This window comes from Microcaecilia unicolor, chromosome 2 (genome assembly GCF_901765095.1).
Source record: "Microcaecilia unicolor chromosome 2, aMicUni1.1, whole genome shotgun sequence".
NCBI classification, from domain to species: domain Eukaryota; kingdom Metazoa; phylum Chordata; class Amphibia; order Gymnophiona; family Siphonopidae; genus Microcaecilia; species Microcaecilia unicolor.
Genome location: NC_044032.1, coordinates 288,597,367 through 288,613,186, shown reverse-complemented (window position 1 = coordinate 288,613,186; position 15,820 = coordinate 288,597,367). Strand labels below are relative to the sequence as shown.

The following is a 15,820-nucleotide window of genomic DNA, read 5'->3' as shown; positions in this document are numbered from 1 at the left end:
TATAGGACATGAAACATCAATTAAGTTATTTCTCCTTCATCAATATGTCTGGTTTACCTGCATCCAGATTTTTATCGGTCAGAATAGGAATGTCCCAACTGTGATCACTAACCCTTCATTCTCCATAATTCTCTTATGGTTGTGATCCCAATGCTTTTCTGGTATTTCAATGTTGTAATGCTTACAAAGATTCCAATGGATGAGCTGTGTCACCTTAATGTGCCTTTCTGTATAGAAATGTTCCGCCATCAGAACTTCACAACTAGATACAAGATGAGTAACCATTTCCAGCTCTTTCTTACAGAATCTACAGATGTCTAGAGTACTAGTTTTTTTCTATGTTTGCTGAGAATTTGTGTGGTTTTTGAGTGAGACCCTAGAAACTCATCTCTGTTATTGCTGATCCAGATAACCTTTCAAACATTCACATTCTTTACCATCACTGATCACACCAAACCCCTCATGCACCTACCGTCAGGGTCCACATCACGGGCCAGTTTAAGGGATTCAGAAGTAGCCATGTCAGTGTTGGCAGCAGTAACAGCCAGAATGAGACAGTTGGGATTACTAATATAACTCAGGATCATGTTTTTAATCTGCATTTCAATGTCCAATGGTTGATCCCCAACTGGTACCTGCACACAGATGTAAGCATAACAGACAATCAATTGAATGAACCAGCTTTGAGGAAGTTCTGAGAGCAGAGAAAGCTTTTCTGGGTAACTGAACATTACTTTGCTGGGAAATTTGGTTACTTAATTTTGGGAGAGAAAAGAATTTGTAGGATGATTGGTAAAGTTTGTTCTAGTTCATTAAAAAAGCAAATATTATTAGTTTGTTTAAAGGGTCTAATATTTTTACACCCCTAGACATTAAAACAAACATAAGAACATAAGCGTTGCCATATTTGGAGACACCGAAGGTCCATCAAGCCCAGTATCCTGCTTCCAACAGTGACCAATCCAGGTCACAAGTACCTGGCAAGATCCCATAAGAGTAAAACAGATTTTATGCTAACTCTCCTAGAAATAAGCAGTGGATTTTCCCAAGCCAATCTTAGAATGGCTTTTGGATATTTCCTTTAGGAAGATATCCAAACCTTTTATAAACCCCGCTAAGCTAACTGCTTTTACCACATTCTCTGGCAACAAATTCCAAAGTTTAATTACACATTGAATGAAGAAATATTTTCTCCAATTTGTTCTAAATTTACAACTTTGTAGCTTCATTGTGTGCCCCCTAGTCCAGGAGTAGGAATTAGACGGGTTAAGGGGTCTAATGTTCATTTGCATCAACTCCCCTCCCAACTCCCACTCACCCCAGGCACATCTCTTAATTTATAGGTCATTATTCCAATTAAGAGGACAAGAGAAAAATCTACCATCACAGGTTATTTTCATCAGTAAGTGATTCACCATAAACAACAAATTTGCAGTTCAGTGAGAAGCAAGCACAAAATAAAAGCATAAACTATACAAAATAGTCTTAAGAACATTTATATTATTTTAGGTATCCCTATTCCATTAGAAACTTTAATTACATAAACAACTCACCAACACTAAGATTTAGACAGCAGTCTAGCAGCAAGATGGGGGCTATCCAGTCTTTTACATTGAGTGTCACATGCAGTGGTGTGCTGGAGCCGGCTCGCATGAGCCGGTTGTTAATTTTTTAAAGATCTTGCGAGCTGGTTGTTCAGCACGGCGAGCCGACTCCGGTAAACAAGGTAAGCATGGCAGGACGGCGCCACAAGATATGCTTACCCCGTTTACCTCACCTCCCACCACTGCCCTCGTTTGCCTGCAACGCCCTGGGGGGGGGGGTGTTAAATAATTTTTATTACCTCCGTCGAAGCGGCCACGTAATTGAAAGCCCTGCCCATCTCTAGCCTTCCCTTCGTGAGTTTGTTCCCTCAGAGTCCCGCCTTCTGACGTCATTTACTCTTTCCGCGAGGGTGGGACTCTGAGGGAACGAACGTGAAGGGAAGACTAGAAGCGGGCAGGGCTTTCAATGACGCGGCCGCTTCAACGGAGGTAATCAGGGGAGAGAGGAAAATCGCTGGGTATGGATGGCTGGAGGGGGGGCAGGGTAGAGAAGAGAATTGCTAGGTATGGATGGCTGGAGGGGGGGCAGGGTAGAGAAGAGAATCGCTGGGTATGGATGGCTGGAGGGGGGCAGGGAAGAGAAGAGAATGATGGATAGCGGGGGCAGGGGAGAGAAGAGAATTGCTGGGTATGGATGGATGGAGGGGAGCAGGGGAGAGGAGAGTTGCTGGACATGGGTGGATGGAGGGGAGGGCAGGGGAGAGGAGAGGAGAGTTGCTGGACATGGGTGGATGGAGGGGAGGGCAGGGGAGAGGAGAGTTGCTGGACATGGGTGGATGGAGGGGAGGGCAGGGGAGAGGAGAGTTGCTGGACATGGGTGGATGGAGGGGAGGGCAGGGGGAGAGGAGGTTTGCTGGACATGAGTGGATGGAGAGGAGGGCAGGAGAAGAGGAGGTTTGCTGGACATGGATGGAGGAGAGGGAAGGGAGAGAGAAGAAATGCTGGACATGGATGGAGGGAAGGGAAGAGTGAGGAAGGAGATGAGATGAGGGAAAAGGAAGAGAGGAGAAAAACTGCACATGGATGAAGAAAACAGGCAGAAGCTGGATCCACTGGACAGTCAAGTCTTCGGAGGACCCAGCTTTTACTTACGGATGTAGGGCAAGAAATGAAGAAGAAAGGCCGAAAGTAAAGAAATAAATGGAAAGGAAGCCCTGGAAACGGAGTTAAGAGGACAGATAGCAGCAGAATGGGATACTGGGCCAGCATGATCAGAAAAACAAAGTCACCAGACAACAAAAAGTAGAAAAAAATCATTTTATTTTCATTATAGTGTTTGGAATATGTCCACTTTGAGAATCAGGTACTCAACATTAAAAGTTTATATTTATTTACTTATTTATGGCATTTTATCCCACATTAAACATGAATTAGATTGGAACCTGGGATCATTTAATTTTTTTTCCCTGGAGTAATGCATTGCTCCCCCCCCCCAGGCTCTCTCCCCAGCTATAGCCAGCTCTGCAATTTGGGGGGGGGGGGGGGGGGCGCAGAGGTAGACAGGGGGGCGCAGAGGTGGACCAGGGAAAAAGCCTGTTGTTAAACATTTACCAGCACACTACTGGTCACATGTATGATTATTTCCTAATTGGTGAGAGATTGTATGTGTAAAAAGAGCTCCTGGCTCTCAGAGAATGAGTCCAATCTCCGGAGGCTAGAGTAGCAGAAACTATCAGAGAGGTATACAGAAAAGGCCTACAGGGACAAAGTAAAGAAGTCCTGTCTCCAGTTTGGCAATCTGCACTGCCTTGAAGAAAAGAGGTCACCTGAAAGTAAAGCATCAACATGGTGAAACAGAAAGTAATCCTGTAGCCAAAATGTGGCCTCTAGGGTATGTGATATCCTTTCACAACAAGGATGTGTCTCCAAGGGCCTCTGCCTAGGAGGGAATGGTTGGGACAGCCTTTCAGTTAGAGATTCAATCATTAGGCATGTACATAGATAGGTTGCTGGTCAGTTTGAGGATTGTTTGGTCACTTGCCAACCTGCTGCAAAGGTGGTAGACCTCATGTCACTATGTAAGATTTGAGACAATGCTGGAGAGAAGCCAGCTGTCTTGGTACATGTGGGTACCAATGACATACGAAAGTGTAGGAGGAAGGTTCTGGAAGCCAAATTTAGGCTGTCATAGAAAGCTGAAGTCCAAAGCCTCTAGGGTAGCATTCTCAGAAATGCTCCCCGTTCCATGCATAGGACATAAGAGACAGGTAGAGCTCAATAGTCTCAGTCAATAAATAAGATGATAGTGCAGGGGATTTATATTTTAGGAACTGGGCAACATTCTGAGGAAGGGGGAGCCTATTCCTAAAAGATGGGCTCCACCTTAACTGGGGTGGAATGAGGCTGCTGGCGCTGATATTTTAAAAGGAGACAGAGCACATTTTAAACTAGAATCTGGGAGAAAGGCAACTGTTGCTCAGGAGCACATGGTTCAGACTGAAATATCTTTGAAAATAATATCAAAACAGAGAAGTTAGGGCACCCTAGTAAAGAGGTTGCAAGAAAAGCAAAAGTAAGCCATATGCATTTAAATGAAGAGCACCATCTCCCTTTTCTCTCCAAATTACTTGAGCGTGCTGTTCACCACCGCTGCCTTGATTTTCTCTCCTCACATGCTATTCTTGACCCACTACAATCTGGTTTTCGCCCTCTCCACTCAACCGAAACTGCACTTACTAAAGTCTCCAATGACCTATTACTGGCTAAATCCAGAGGTCAATATTCCATCCTCATTCTTCTTGATCTTTCCGCTGCTTTTGACACTGTCCATCACAGCATACTTCTCGATACCCTGTCCTCACTTGGATTCCAGGGCTCTGTCCTTTCCTGGTTCTCTTCCTACCTCTCCCTCCGCACCTTTAGTGTTCACTCTGGTGGATCCTCTTCTACTTCTATTCCTCTGCCTGTCGGCATACCTCAGGGTTGTTCTTGGTCCCCTCCTCCTTTCTATCTACACTTCTTCCCTTGGTTCATTAATCTCATCCCATGGCTTTTCCTACCATCTCTATGCCGATGACTCCCAAATCTACCTTTCTACCCCTGATATCTCACCTTGCATCCAAACCAACGTTTCAGCATGCTTGTCTGACATTGCTGTCTGGATGTCCCAACGCCACCTGAAATTAAACATGACCAAAACCGAGCTTCTCATTTTCCCCCCCCCCCCCAAACCCACCTCCACACTCCCCCCGTTTTCTATTTCTGTTGATGGCTCTCTCATTCTCCCTGTCTCCTCAGCTCGAAACCTTGGGGTCATCTTTGACTCTGCTCTCTCCTTCTCTGCTCATATAAAGCAGATTGCCAAGACCTGTCGTTTCTTTCTTTACAACATCTATAAAATCCGCCCCTTTCTTTCCGAGCACTCTACCAAAACCCTCATCCACACCCTTGTCACCTCTCGTTTGGACTACTGCAATCTGCTTCTTGCTGGCCTCCCACTTAGTCACCTCTCCCCTCTCCAATCGGTTCAAAACTCTGCTGCCCGTCTCATCTTCCGCCAGGGTCGCTTTACTCATACTACCCCTCTCCTCAAGTCGCTTCACTGGCTCCCTATCCATTTTCGCATCCTGTTCAAACTTCTTCTACTAACCTATAAATGTACTCACTCTGCTGCTCCCCAGTATCTCTCCACACTCGTCCTTCCCTACACCCCTTCCCGTGCACTCCGCTCCATGGATAAATACTTCTTATCTGTTCCCTTCTCCAATACTGCCAACTCCAGACTTCGCACCTTCTGTCTCACTGCACCCTACTCCTGGAATAAACTTCTTGAGCCCCTACGTCTTGCCCCATCCTTGGCCACCTTTAAATCTAGACTGAAAGCCCACCTCTTTAACATTGCTTTTGACTCGTAACCACTTGTAACCACTCGCCTCCACCTACCCTCCTCTCCTCCTTCCTGTACACATTTATTGATTTGATTTACTTACTTTATTTTTTGCCTATTAGATTGTAAGCTCTTTGAGCAGGGACTTTCTTCTATGTTTGTGCAGCGCTGCGTACGCCTTGTAGCGCTATAGAAATGCTAAATAGTAGTAGTAGTAAAGATTGCAAATTATCCTTGTCAACTGTTAAGCAGGCTGAAGATACAAACAAAAAAACGGACTTTGAAATGACTATATACAAATGCTAGAAGCCTAAAAAATAAGATGGGAGAGATACAGCATATAGCACTAATTGAAGAAGTAGACACAACAGGCATCTCAGAGACCTGGTAAAAGGAGGATAACCAACGGGACACAGATACCAGGTACATATTATATCACAATGAAAGGGAAGATCAAATTGAAGAAAGGGTGATGTTCTGTTAACGAAGGCATTGGGTTAAAAAGAAGAAATATTCTGGAGCATAGTTACTACCATACATCTGGACAGAATGGACACATGATGAAATATTAGCAGAAATTAGGGAAGCCAATAATCCTGGCAACACTATAACAGTGGATGATTTAAATCACTCTGATATTGACTGGATAATGTAACATCAGGAAATGCTATGGAAATAAAGTTCCTAAAATATATGACTGCATCATATGGCAGCTGGCTCATGAATTGATGATAAGCAGTGGAATTATTTTAGATCTAGTCCTTAAAGGACAGAAGTAGGGCCACTTGGTAAAAGTAATCATAACATGATCAAAACTCAGTTATTAACTAGAGTGAAGACACTAAGGAAAACAGCAGCATTAACATTTTATTTTCAAAAAAGAAACTTCAAGAAAATGGCAAAAAAAAAAAAAAAAAGATAAAAGGTGCAGTTACAAAAGTTAAGAGATCAGGCATGGACATTGTTTAAAAATACTATTTTATAAGCCCAGACCAGATATATTCTATTTATTTAAAAAGGTATAAGGAAGACAAAACAACAGCCAGTATGGTTAAAAGCTGAAGTGAAAGAGGCTATTAAAGCTAAAAGAACATAAATTAAAACAGGAAACAAATGAAGAAAATAGGAAGCAGCATAAAAACTGGCAAGTTAGATGCAAAGCATTTATAAGGCAGGCAAAGAAAGAATTTGAAAAGAATTTTGATGTAGAGGCAATACGCACTATAAATATGGCCTGTGAGAGAGTCAGTGGGGCAGTTAGATCATCAAGGAGTAAAAGGGACACTCAAGAAGGACAAAGCCAAAGCAGAGAGACTAAATTAATTTTCTTCTTCAGCCTTTATTGAGAAAGATGTAAGAAAGCTACAAACAACAGAAGGAGAAATTAGACCTTACCTGCTAATTTGCTTTCCTTTAGTCCCTCCTGACCAGCCGAGATGGATGGGTTATGAATTCCTACCAGCAGGGGGGTGGAGACGGAAAACTATAGAATTCTGGTGGAGCATATAAGTTAGCTGTGCAGTCCCTCCCAGAGTCAGTATGTATGAACATAACAAGCAGAAAGAACAAACAGAATAAGAACCAACAAATCTCCCCTAAGCCTTCTTTTCCAAGGCTTCAAAATCCCAAATGATGGGCAGGAACGTTGTGTTGCAAAGGAAGCATCTGCCTCAAACAGCAAGAGCTGTCACAGAGAATCCACTGCTGAAAACGAGATGTATAGCGCTCTTGGGCTCTTTCTCTGCTCTCCAAGAAGAGAGATCTATCACTTAAGAGGTTCTTTTTTTTTTTTTCTTGTAATAAAAAGAAACACTAACGTCCAAAAGGCACAACCCCCTCAGGAAGTACACTGAAACAAATCCCATGGAGATAACAACCAAAAATGCAGAAGGCTCAATCATAACAGTATGGACAGGTTCTAGGCCGGTCTGGAGGGACTAAAGGAAAGCAAATTAGCAGATAAGACTAAGTTCTCCTTCCTTAATGTCCCTCAAGACTGGCCTAGACAGGTGGGAAGTATCAAAGAAGTGAGCATCAAGGATGAGACCCTTGGAGACCTGACTCAAATATCCAAGCCCTAAACACCATATCCTGGCAATTGAGAACATCTATGGGGTAATGCATAGAAAAGGAATGCAAATAGGACCAGCCAACCACTCTAAAAATCTCCTGCAGCAGTACCAAAATACTCTTCACCCACAAACCCACCTGCCCTCTGGTAGAATGTGTTTTAAGGGCATCTGGGACCATCCTGTCACCAAGAAGGAGGGAAACAGCTTCCTTAATCCAATGCACAATGGTAGCCTGAAACACCGCCAGGTCCTTTCTCCAACTAGCTAACATAACAAACTGACTAACCTGACCGAGGCAAAAAAACTGGCTCTCCACGCCATTTCCATACCTTAGGGAACCTGACTGAGGGACAAAACTGGCTCTCCAGGCCACTTCCCTACCTGAGGGAACATGACCAAAGCACAAAAAACTGGCTCTCCAGGCCTCTTCCCTATTGCAGGGAACATGACTGAGGCACAAAACAGTCTGCACTGCCTTCAGTACTAGCACTCAAGGACACTTCCCTACCTCGGGGGAAAAAAAGACCAAGACATAAAACAGTCTGCAGACAGCATCAACAATATAAAGAAAACACTGCATACTCTGTTGGCAGAAAAAAAAAGTTGCAATTAAACACTGTACGGTTGAACCATCACATCAGCAACTATTGGAGCGAGCTGAATTAGAGCTCTACCAAGTAGGAGCTAAGGCCTAATCATGATCAAAACGTCCAGAAAGGAACTGGAAGACATGCCGAAGAGAGCTGTATGGCGAAACAGCAGTGCTCACCTAAATGTGATGTAGAGGTAAGGAGAAATGCCACCGAGTCTATGAAGGAAAGATTTTGCTAAAGCCTTGAGGGCAAAAGTAGACTCAGAAAGAATCAATCTAGGTAGGGCAAAACGAAAAAGAAAAACTATAGAGCAAAAAGGCAGCTGCTTACCAAAAGTGACAGTAATGTAATCTGTAAACATCTACGAAGAAATCCCAGCTGCTCTCCAAAAAAGAAAAAAATATTTCTGACCCATAACATTGCTAGAGGTAGCAGAAGAGAAAAGAATGAATCTAGCTCATACTAGAAGATATGTAGTTTAAACCATTAGGCTAAGCCAAGACATGGGGAGTTGAGAAGAGAGGGCAAAGGCCTAGAGGGTACATGGAGGCTGAGAGGAGAATCTTACAAGGCCCAGTGAGGTTGTGAAATTAAGATCAGGTGAGCCCATGCATACAAAGACAAATAGACTAGGAGGTTAGGTGCAGCTATGTTAGCCTGAAACACCACCAGGTCCTTTCTCCAACTAGCTAACATAACAAACCGACTAACCTGACCGAGGCATAAAACTGGCTCTCCAGGCCATTTCCCTACCTTAGGGAACCTGACTGAGGGACAAAACCTAAGCGGTTTACAGTTTCATTTTACAGGTACTGGATCTGTCCCTAGTGGGCTCACAATCTAAGTGCAATCAGGATCAACTTGCCTGGATGGCACTCTAACTGCTGAAGGACCTGACTGATAAGAGTCCAAGAACGAAACACGTACAGAAGACCATGTAATGGGCCACGGTTGTACCAACGTGTCTATCCCTGCTGTGAGACACTCCCTCTTGTAAATGAAAAGCATGGTACCTTGGCATTCACTGCTGGCATCATCAGATCCATACTGGACAGCCCCACACCTGAACCACAACGTCGGAGGCCTCCTGACCGAGACTCCTCTAACTTAGAAAATCCAGCTGAAGATTGCCCACGTCTGCCACATGCGCTGCGGACAGGTCCAGAAGAGGAAGCTCTGCCCAGGAGAATAGAGCAAAGCCTCCTGCGCCTCCTAAGGTACAGTAACGTGAGGAACTTCCCTGGCTGGACCACCACAATAACTGAACGAAGGGCATCCATGCAAAAATGAGGCACTTTCATGGTGCAGTTATCTTACCTCAAATCAAGGATGGGACAGAAAGTGCTCTCCTTCTTGAGCATGACGAAATAAATGGAATAGACTCCAGAGCCATGCTCCTGATGAGGAACTGGAACCACTGCTCGAAGGCATAACAATCTCTGTAAGATGGAAAGGATGGCTGCAATCTTCCATGGAGCCCGACAAGGAGACTCCGGAAAAAGTCAGGAAGCGGCTATTCCAACTCAAAGGCATATCCGTCCTGCACCACCTCGAGTACCCAACAGTCCTCCGTAATCAGGGCCAAAAAAGACAGAGCCTGGCTCCCAGAGTGGACAGAGGAGGCCCCAGAACACCTTCATTGGGAGGTGCAAGACTGTCCTGCTGCGAGAGAGTAGTCCACAGAACAGCAGAACACATGTCTAGTATAACAAATAGGCTTTATTTGTGCCATTCTGTAAAACATCCCGACGTGGCCACATTTTGCCTCACAATGAGAGAGACGGTTACTGTGTTTCTATCTACCCTGCGAGTTGCAAGGCTGACTGTTGATGCTTTCATTGGATTTTAGCTCTACTGCATGTTTGTGCCCTTTGGGACCGCAATTGCTGTTTTAGCTCCTGACGCAACCTCTAGTGAGGCGAAACGTGGTCACTTGGGGACATTTTACAGAGTGGCACAAATAAAGTCTATTTATCTTCAATTTTAACTTTTATTCAACACAGCAAAAAAAATTTATACCATGCACATAAACAGGGCCTCGAGGCCAACATATGTCTAAACCACTCAAACTGAACTGTAACATATCCCCCCCAGAGTGTTGTTTTATCCCCCACCCCCATCCCCCATCTATAACCCCAAATAAAGTCTATTTATCATACTAAGACATGCTTTCTGCTCTTCTTTGGACTACTTTCTGCATTGAAGAACATTTTGTTCCTCTTATGGTGTTTCCGCTGCAAAGGAGGCCACATCCCTGCCTCCCCAATGGGCACCTCGAAAGGACTGAGTCCGCTGGTAAAAACGCCCGTGCTGGGAACTCCCAGACCTGCCTGACTGATAGTGCCACGCTTCCTGGAGCCGTCCACGAACAGATCTGGAACAAACCCCTGCCTTGGGATGATCCTCCAGTAAACATGGGACCTTGGCCTCTCCTAAGCCCTTAATAAAATTATCCAGCTCCTTCCCAAAGAGCATAGATCCCTTAAAGTGCGGGGAACACAGCTTAGCCTTGGACGTTGCATCGGCGGACCAACTCTGAAACCAAAGAACTCTATGGGCAACTACCACCGATCATAGAGGGCATCTGCCAAAAAAGAGGAGCCCATCTCCAACTTGGCTACCTACTGATCAACCAACTATCTATCCCCCCAAAGGGTCATCCAGCACCTTCTCAGACCAGCAGAAACAGGCCTGAGCCACCAGGCCACCACACAAGGCAGCGTGTAAGGCCAGCGGAAAGGTCAAAACTTTTCTTAAGCAGCAACTCCATCTTCCAATCCTGAGAATCAAGGAGTTTCACACCGCCATCCACCAGAATAGTGATCTTCTTTGTGACCGCCATCACTAGGGCATCCACCATAGGAGGGTGCAACAACTCCTGTTCTGAGGCTGGGATCAGGTGCAACTTCAGCATGACCCATTGAACTCTACAAGGGGAATCTGGAGAGGACCACTCTGCGAAGACCAAGTCTCTGAGGTCCTGACTCATAGGGAAGGTTTTCAGGAGTCGGCAACTCCCCTTAACCGAAATGTTAAGTAGTAGTAGTAGTAGGATCAACCCTGCAATGAACAACTTCCGTCACCAGTTCCTCGTCAAAATGACCTGGGAGATAAGCTCCATCAGCTCATCATGATGAAATACCCAAGCTACAGAGGGATCCTCCCCAGGCAGACTCTGCTCATCCTCCAATCCCAGGGGAGCCAGAACATCCTCTTCGAACTTGCTAAGCTCCTCCTTGGAGGGGTGCAAAAACACAATTCTCACGGCCGTCAAGGTCCTCCTTGCTACCTAACAACCACAGATGCTTTGGCGGTCGCAGGACTGATCCTTGAACCGCAGCAGCCGTAGCAGACAGCAAGGGCACTAAGGTGGCCCCTTGAGGCTCCCCTGACTGCCAAGCTCTAAACAGAGCCCAAATGAACTCTGTAGGGAACCCTGAAGTCCCAAAGCGATGCCCTTCCTCTCCGCCCCAAGGCAGGAGCCAAAGCGGGATTTTCTGGGCTCAAAAATGGCAGACCAAGTGAAGCGCAGTAAGCTGCCAACATAGTGCTGGCCCAACTTGTAATGGCGTTACTTCCCACCACAGAAGAGCCTGCCGCCATCTCCAAATCCACTGCTCAACTGACCGAGCCATCAGACACCACTCCCCCAGACTCCTGTCTGAGCTCACCACAGAAGCGGCACTTCATGGTGGGAGACTCCAAGTCATGTTTTCCGCAAGACTCACAGTGGTGAAGCCAGGAAGATATCACGCACCCCTGTGCGCAAGACCTGGCCAGCCTCTGAATGCTTGCTTACACTCCACAGACTTAAAGCACGCACCACGCTGGCAGGAAGGCCCCAACAAGGTAAGGCACAACCCAAACCAGATCCCTGAAAACACTGCCAGCTGATCACAGTAGCGGTGTGTTTCTCTTGTTCTTTGTTTTTTTTTACAGAGATGAGGTTGCTGTAATGTGCTGGAAGGCACTCAAGGAACCCAAGGCACCTGGCAGAATGGGGGGGGGGGGGGGGGGGCCAAGACAGAAAAGTCCTCCCGCAGATGGGGGTTTTAGGGGAGGGACCTAGCCACCTGGTATGGCTCCAGAAGTGCCCTCCTCTGGATCTATCTAACACAAGACAGTTGCAATCACACAGTTTTATCAGTACCAGTATCCTATTGCCCTCTATGTTATTTAGGAATGTTCTTCTATGCTAAGCTATGTGAAAACAATCCACGACCACCTGAACTTCAGGAAATCACTAAAATCCTACCTCTTCAAAAAGGCCTACCCCAACGACCCCATGTAACCCTCTTCACTACCAACACAGCATGACTATGATCGAACAGGACATCACGCAATCTTCATCCATTCCGACCCTCCACTTATACCTCATACGATCACTATACAACTATGTATTTGTTATCCACCGACTGGGCAAACCTCTGACGGTACTATGTAAGCCACATTGAGCCTGCAAATAGGTGGGAAAATGTGGGGTACAAATGCAACACATAAATAAATAAATCTATTATGGTATTGGTTGTATTGTACTGACATCATATTTCCAAGTTTACCTCATTTATTGTATTTATGTTTATACTTAAGTCAGTTTACTAATGTTATGTTGTTAACAAAATTGTAAATTTTATATTAAACTGGACCTGCTGTACACCTTGGGTGAATCTCCATGTCTCTTAGCAGTTTAGAAAAGAAAATCAAATGTTAGATACCCACGTTGCACACAAAGGAAATTAAAAAAAAATTTCACCCACCTACCTTCTAAATATTTACATACTTACCAAAAACAATAGAAAATAACAGAAGGGGTAAAACCCCAAGAAAGCAAACATCCTCTGCAAAATGCAAAGATGCACCACCACAAAAGCTTACAAGGCCATTGTGAACAGCAAAGAGGCTAGTATAATAAAAATACTGGCTTTTAAAGCAGATTTGCAACACATTTCTACACTTTGGCACTTCACAGTATAATCTTACAATACATGCCTATGATGTTTGTCGAAGGCGCACATCTATGATGCAGTGGTAACCATTCTGCTTTTTTTCTCGGGCATGCTCAGAATATCGACGTTCACCACGAGACCATTCTGCACGTGTGCTAAGAGCTGTCTCTACCAGGCTGCACTTCTGTATATCTCATTTGCATACAATTTCCTTTAAGCATTGATCGCTGTTCATGTTCGGAAAGTGCAGTGGTGACTATTTACGTACACAGATATCAGCGACGACTTTTGAACATCTTCCGCTGTGTTCTGAAAGACTCCATCTCCCCTTCCCCCCGTGGAAGCTCTAGCATCATGTGCAGAGAACTCTAAGCTGAGTGGCTTAACAGTTACCATGGAAATCTGAAAATTCCAGAACTCCATGTACTCACTCACAGGAGTCAAGAATACTGCAAAGCTGAATAAAGCAGTGATAAAATACTGCTTACTTCTGCACAGTTTAAGAAAGCAGTGAAAACAGTGACAAAATACACCTTACCACAGCCAAAGGAGAGGGAGCTTTGGGACGTCTTGAACTATCCTGTCAATCAAGTCTTCCACAAGAAAAAAGGAAAACAAACTGTACTCATGCTTGAAACAGGGTACAGGCACACACACACTTCTCACAGTGGCAGAGTACTGATATCAAGGAAAAGAAATGCCAGAAAAATAACATAGCACAAACTCGAAAAGCTGTCTTCTAAAGGAAGCTTCAATAGTCTGGGGGGGGGGGGGGAGGGGGGAGACAGGGAACTCAAGAGACCTCCAAGATGTACCTCTGCTCCATTTCTCTATTTTTTTTTACAGTATTTTTAACAGAAGCTAGAGCCAAACAAGGAACTCCCAAACTCAGACGAAACCCAGGTATAAATTGGACCAAGAGAAAAAGCCCAAAGGCACCCCAACTTGGCAAACACAGCAGAAACACTGGTTCAGAAAAAAAAGCAAGCCAAAAAGGTCCCTCCAAGGCAAATGGAGCTCAGAATAAAACTGACTCAGAAGAGAAAACTTTCATAAGGTAAAATTATGTATTAACATACCTGATAACTTTCTTTCCATTAATCATAGCAGATCAATCCATAGACTGGTGGGTTATGTCCATCTACCATCAGGTGGAGATAGAGAGCAAAACTTTGCCTCCCTATATGTGGTCATGTGCTGCCAGGACGTCCTCAGTATTGTTGATATCAAAGTTTCAGTCGCAGGAAACACCTCCATAGAGAATTACACACACACAGAGCCATTCCCGTCAACCCATCCCCGCCAAGCGGGGCGGGGACACTCTGTCATGCCACCCCCGCCAAGCGGGGGGGGGGGGGGGGGAGACAACGCCGTCAACCGCCACCACAGAGCGGGGGGGGGGGAACACTCCGTCAAACGCCAACGCAGAGCGGTGGGGGGACTCACCCCCGCCAAAGCAGGGGGAACTGGCATATCCTGCTACCGCAACCGCGGGAGGAGCTGGCTTACCCTACCACCGCCAAAGCGGGAGGGATACAAGGCCGAATGCCGGCAATTTAGAGCTCAACCCAGCCACTGCCGAAATGGGGAAGGGGAGAATCAGCAGCAGCTCACTGTAACACAAATCGTCTCAACTGAAGAGAAATCCAACTTGAGGAACTTGAACACGAAGTCCTCATGAGCAAGAAACTGAACTTGAACTTGTACCTGAATCTGAAATATACACAAAAAGTACAGAAATCTGGGCGGGGCTATGGATTGATCTGCTATGATTAATGGAAAGAAAATTATCAGGTATGTTAATACATAATTTTACCTTCCATAGCATCAAACAGGTCAGTTCATAGACTGGTGGGATGTACCTAAGCAGTACTCACCCTACTACTACTACTTAACATTTCTAGAGCGCTACTAGGGTTACGCAGCGCTGTACAAAATAAACAAAGAAGGAAGGTCCCTGCTCAAATGAGCTTACAATCTAAAGAACGAAATGTCAAGTTGGGCAGTCTAGATTTCCTGGGTAGAGGTGTAGAGGTTAGGTGTCGAAGGCCATTGAAGAGGTGGGCTTTAAAGCAAAGATTTGAAGATGGGCAGGGAGGGGGCCTGACGTATGGGCTCGGGGAGTTTGTTCCACGCGTGAGGTGAGGCAAGGCAGAAAGGGCGGAGCCTGGAGTTGGCAGTGGTGGAGAAGGGTACTGAAAGGAGGGATTAGTCTTGAGAGCGGAGGTTACGGGTAGGAACGTAAGGGGAGATGAGGGTTGAGAGGTAAGGAGGGGCTGCAGATCGAGTACATTTGTAGGTTAGTAGCAGAAGCTTGAATTGAATGCGGTACCTGATCGGAAGCCAATGAAGTGACTTGAGGAAAGGGGTGATATGAGTGTATCGGTTCAGGCGGAAGATAAGACGTGCAGCAGAGTTCTGAACGGACTGAAGGGGGGATAGGTGGCTAAGTGGGAGAAGTGGGAGACCAGTGAGGAGTAGGTTGCAGTAGTCAAGGCGAGAGGTAACGAGAGAGTGGATGAGAGTTCGGGTGGTGTGCTCAGAGAGGAAAGGGCGGATTTTGCTAATGTTATAGAGGAAGAAGCAACAGGTCTTGGCTATCTGCTGGATGTGTGCAGAGAAGGAGAGGGAGGAGTCGAAGATGACACCAAGGTTGCGGGCAGATGAGACGGGGACGATGAGGGTGTTATCAACTGAGATAGAGAGTGGAGGTAGAGGAGAAGTGGGTTTGGGTGGGAAGACAAGAAGTTCGGTCTTGGCCATGTTCAGTTTCAGGTGG

General features: G+C 45.5%; 1 protein-coding gene across 2 annotated transcripts in view; it reads right to left on the bottom strand.

The window, feature by feature from the left end:
• Nucleotides 1–15,820, bottom strand: part of LOC115463583 (dynamin-1-like protein) — a 165,130-nt gene that overhangs the window by 87,841 nt on the left and 61,469 nt on the right. For both annotated transcript variants that reach the window (XM_030194236.1, XM_030194237.1), the window contains exon 7: nucleotides 473–635. In XM_030194236.1, coding sequence (XP_030050096.1) covers nucleotides 473–635 — 163 coding nt within the window. The remainder of the gene's footprint in view (nucleotides 1–472; nucleotides 636–15,820) is intronic.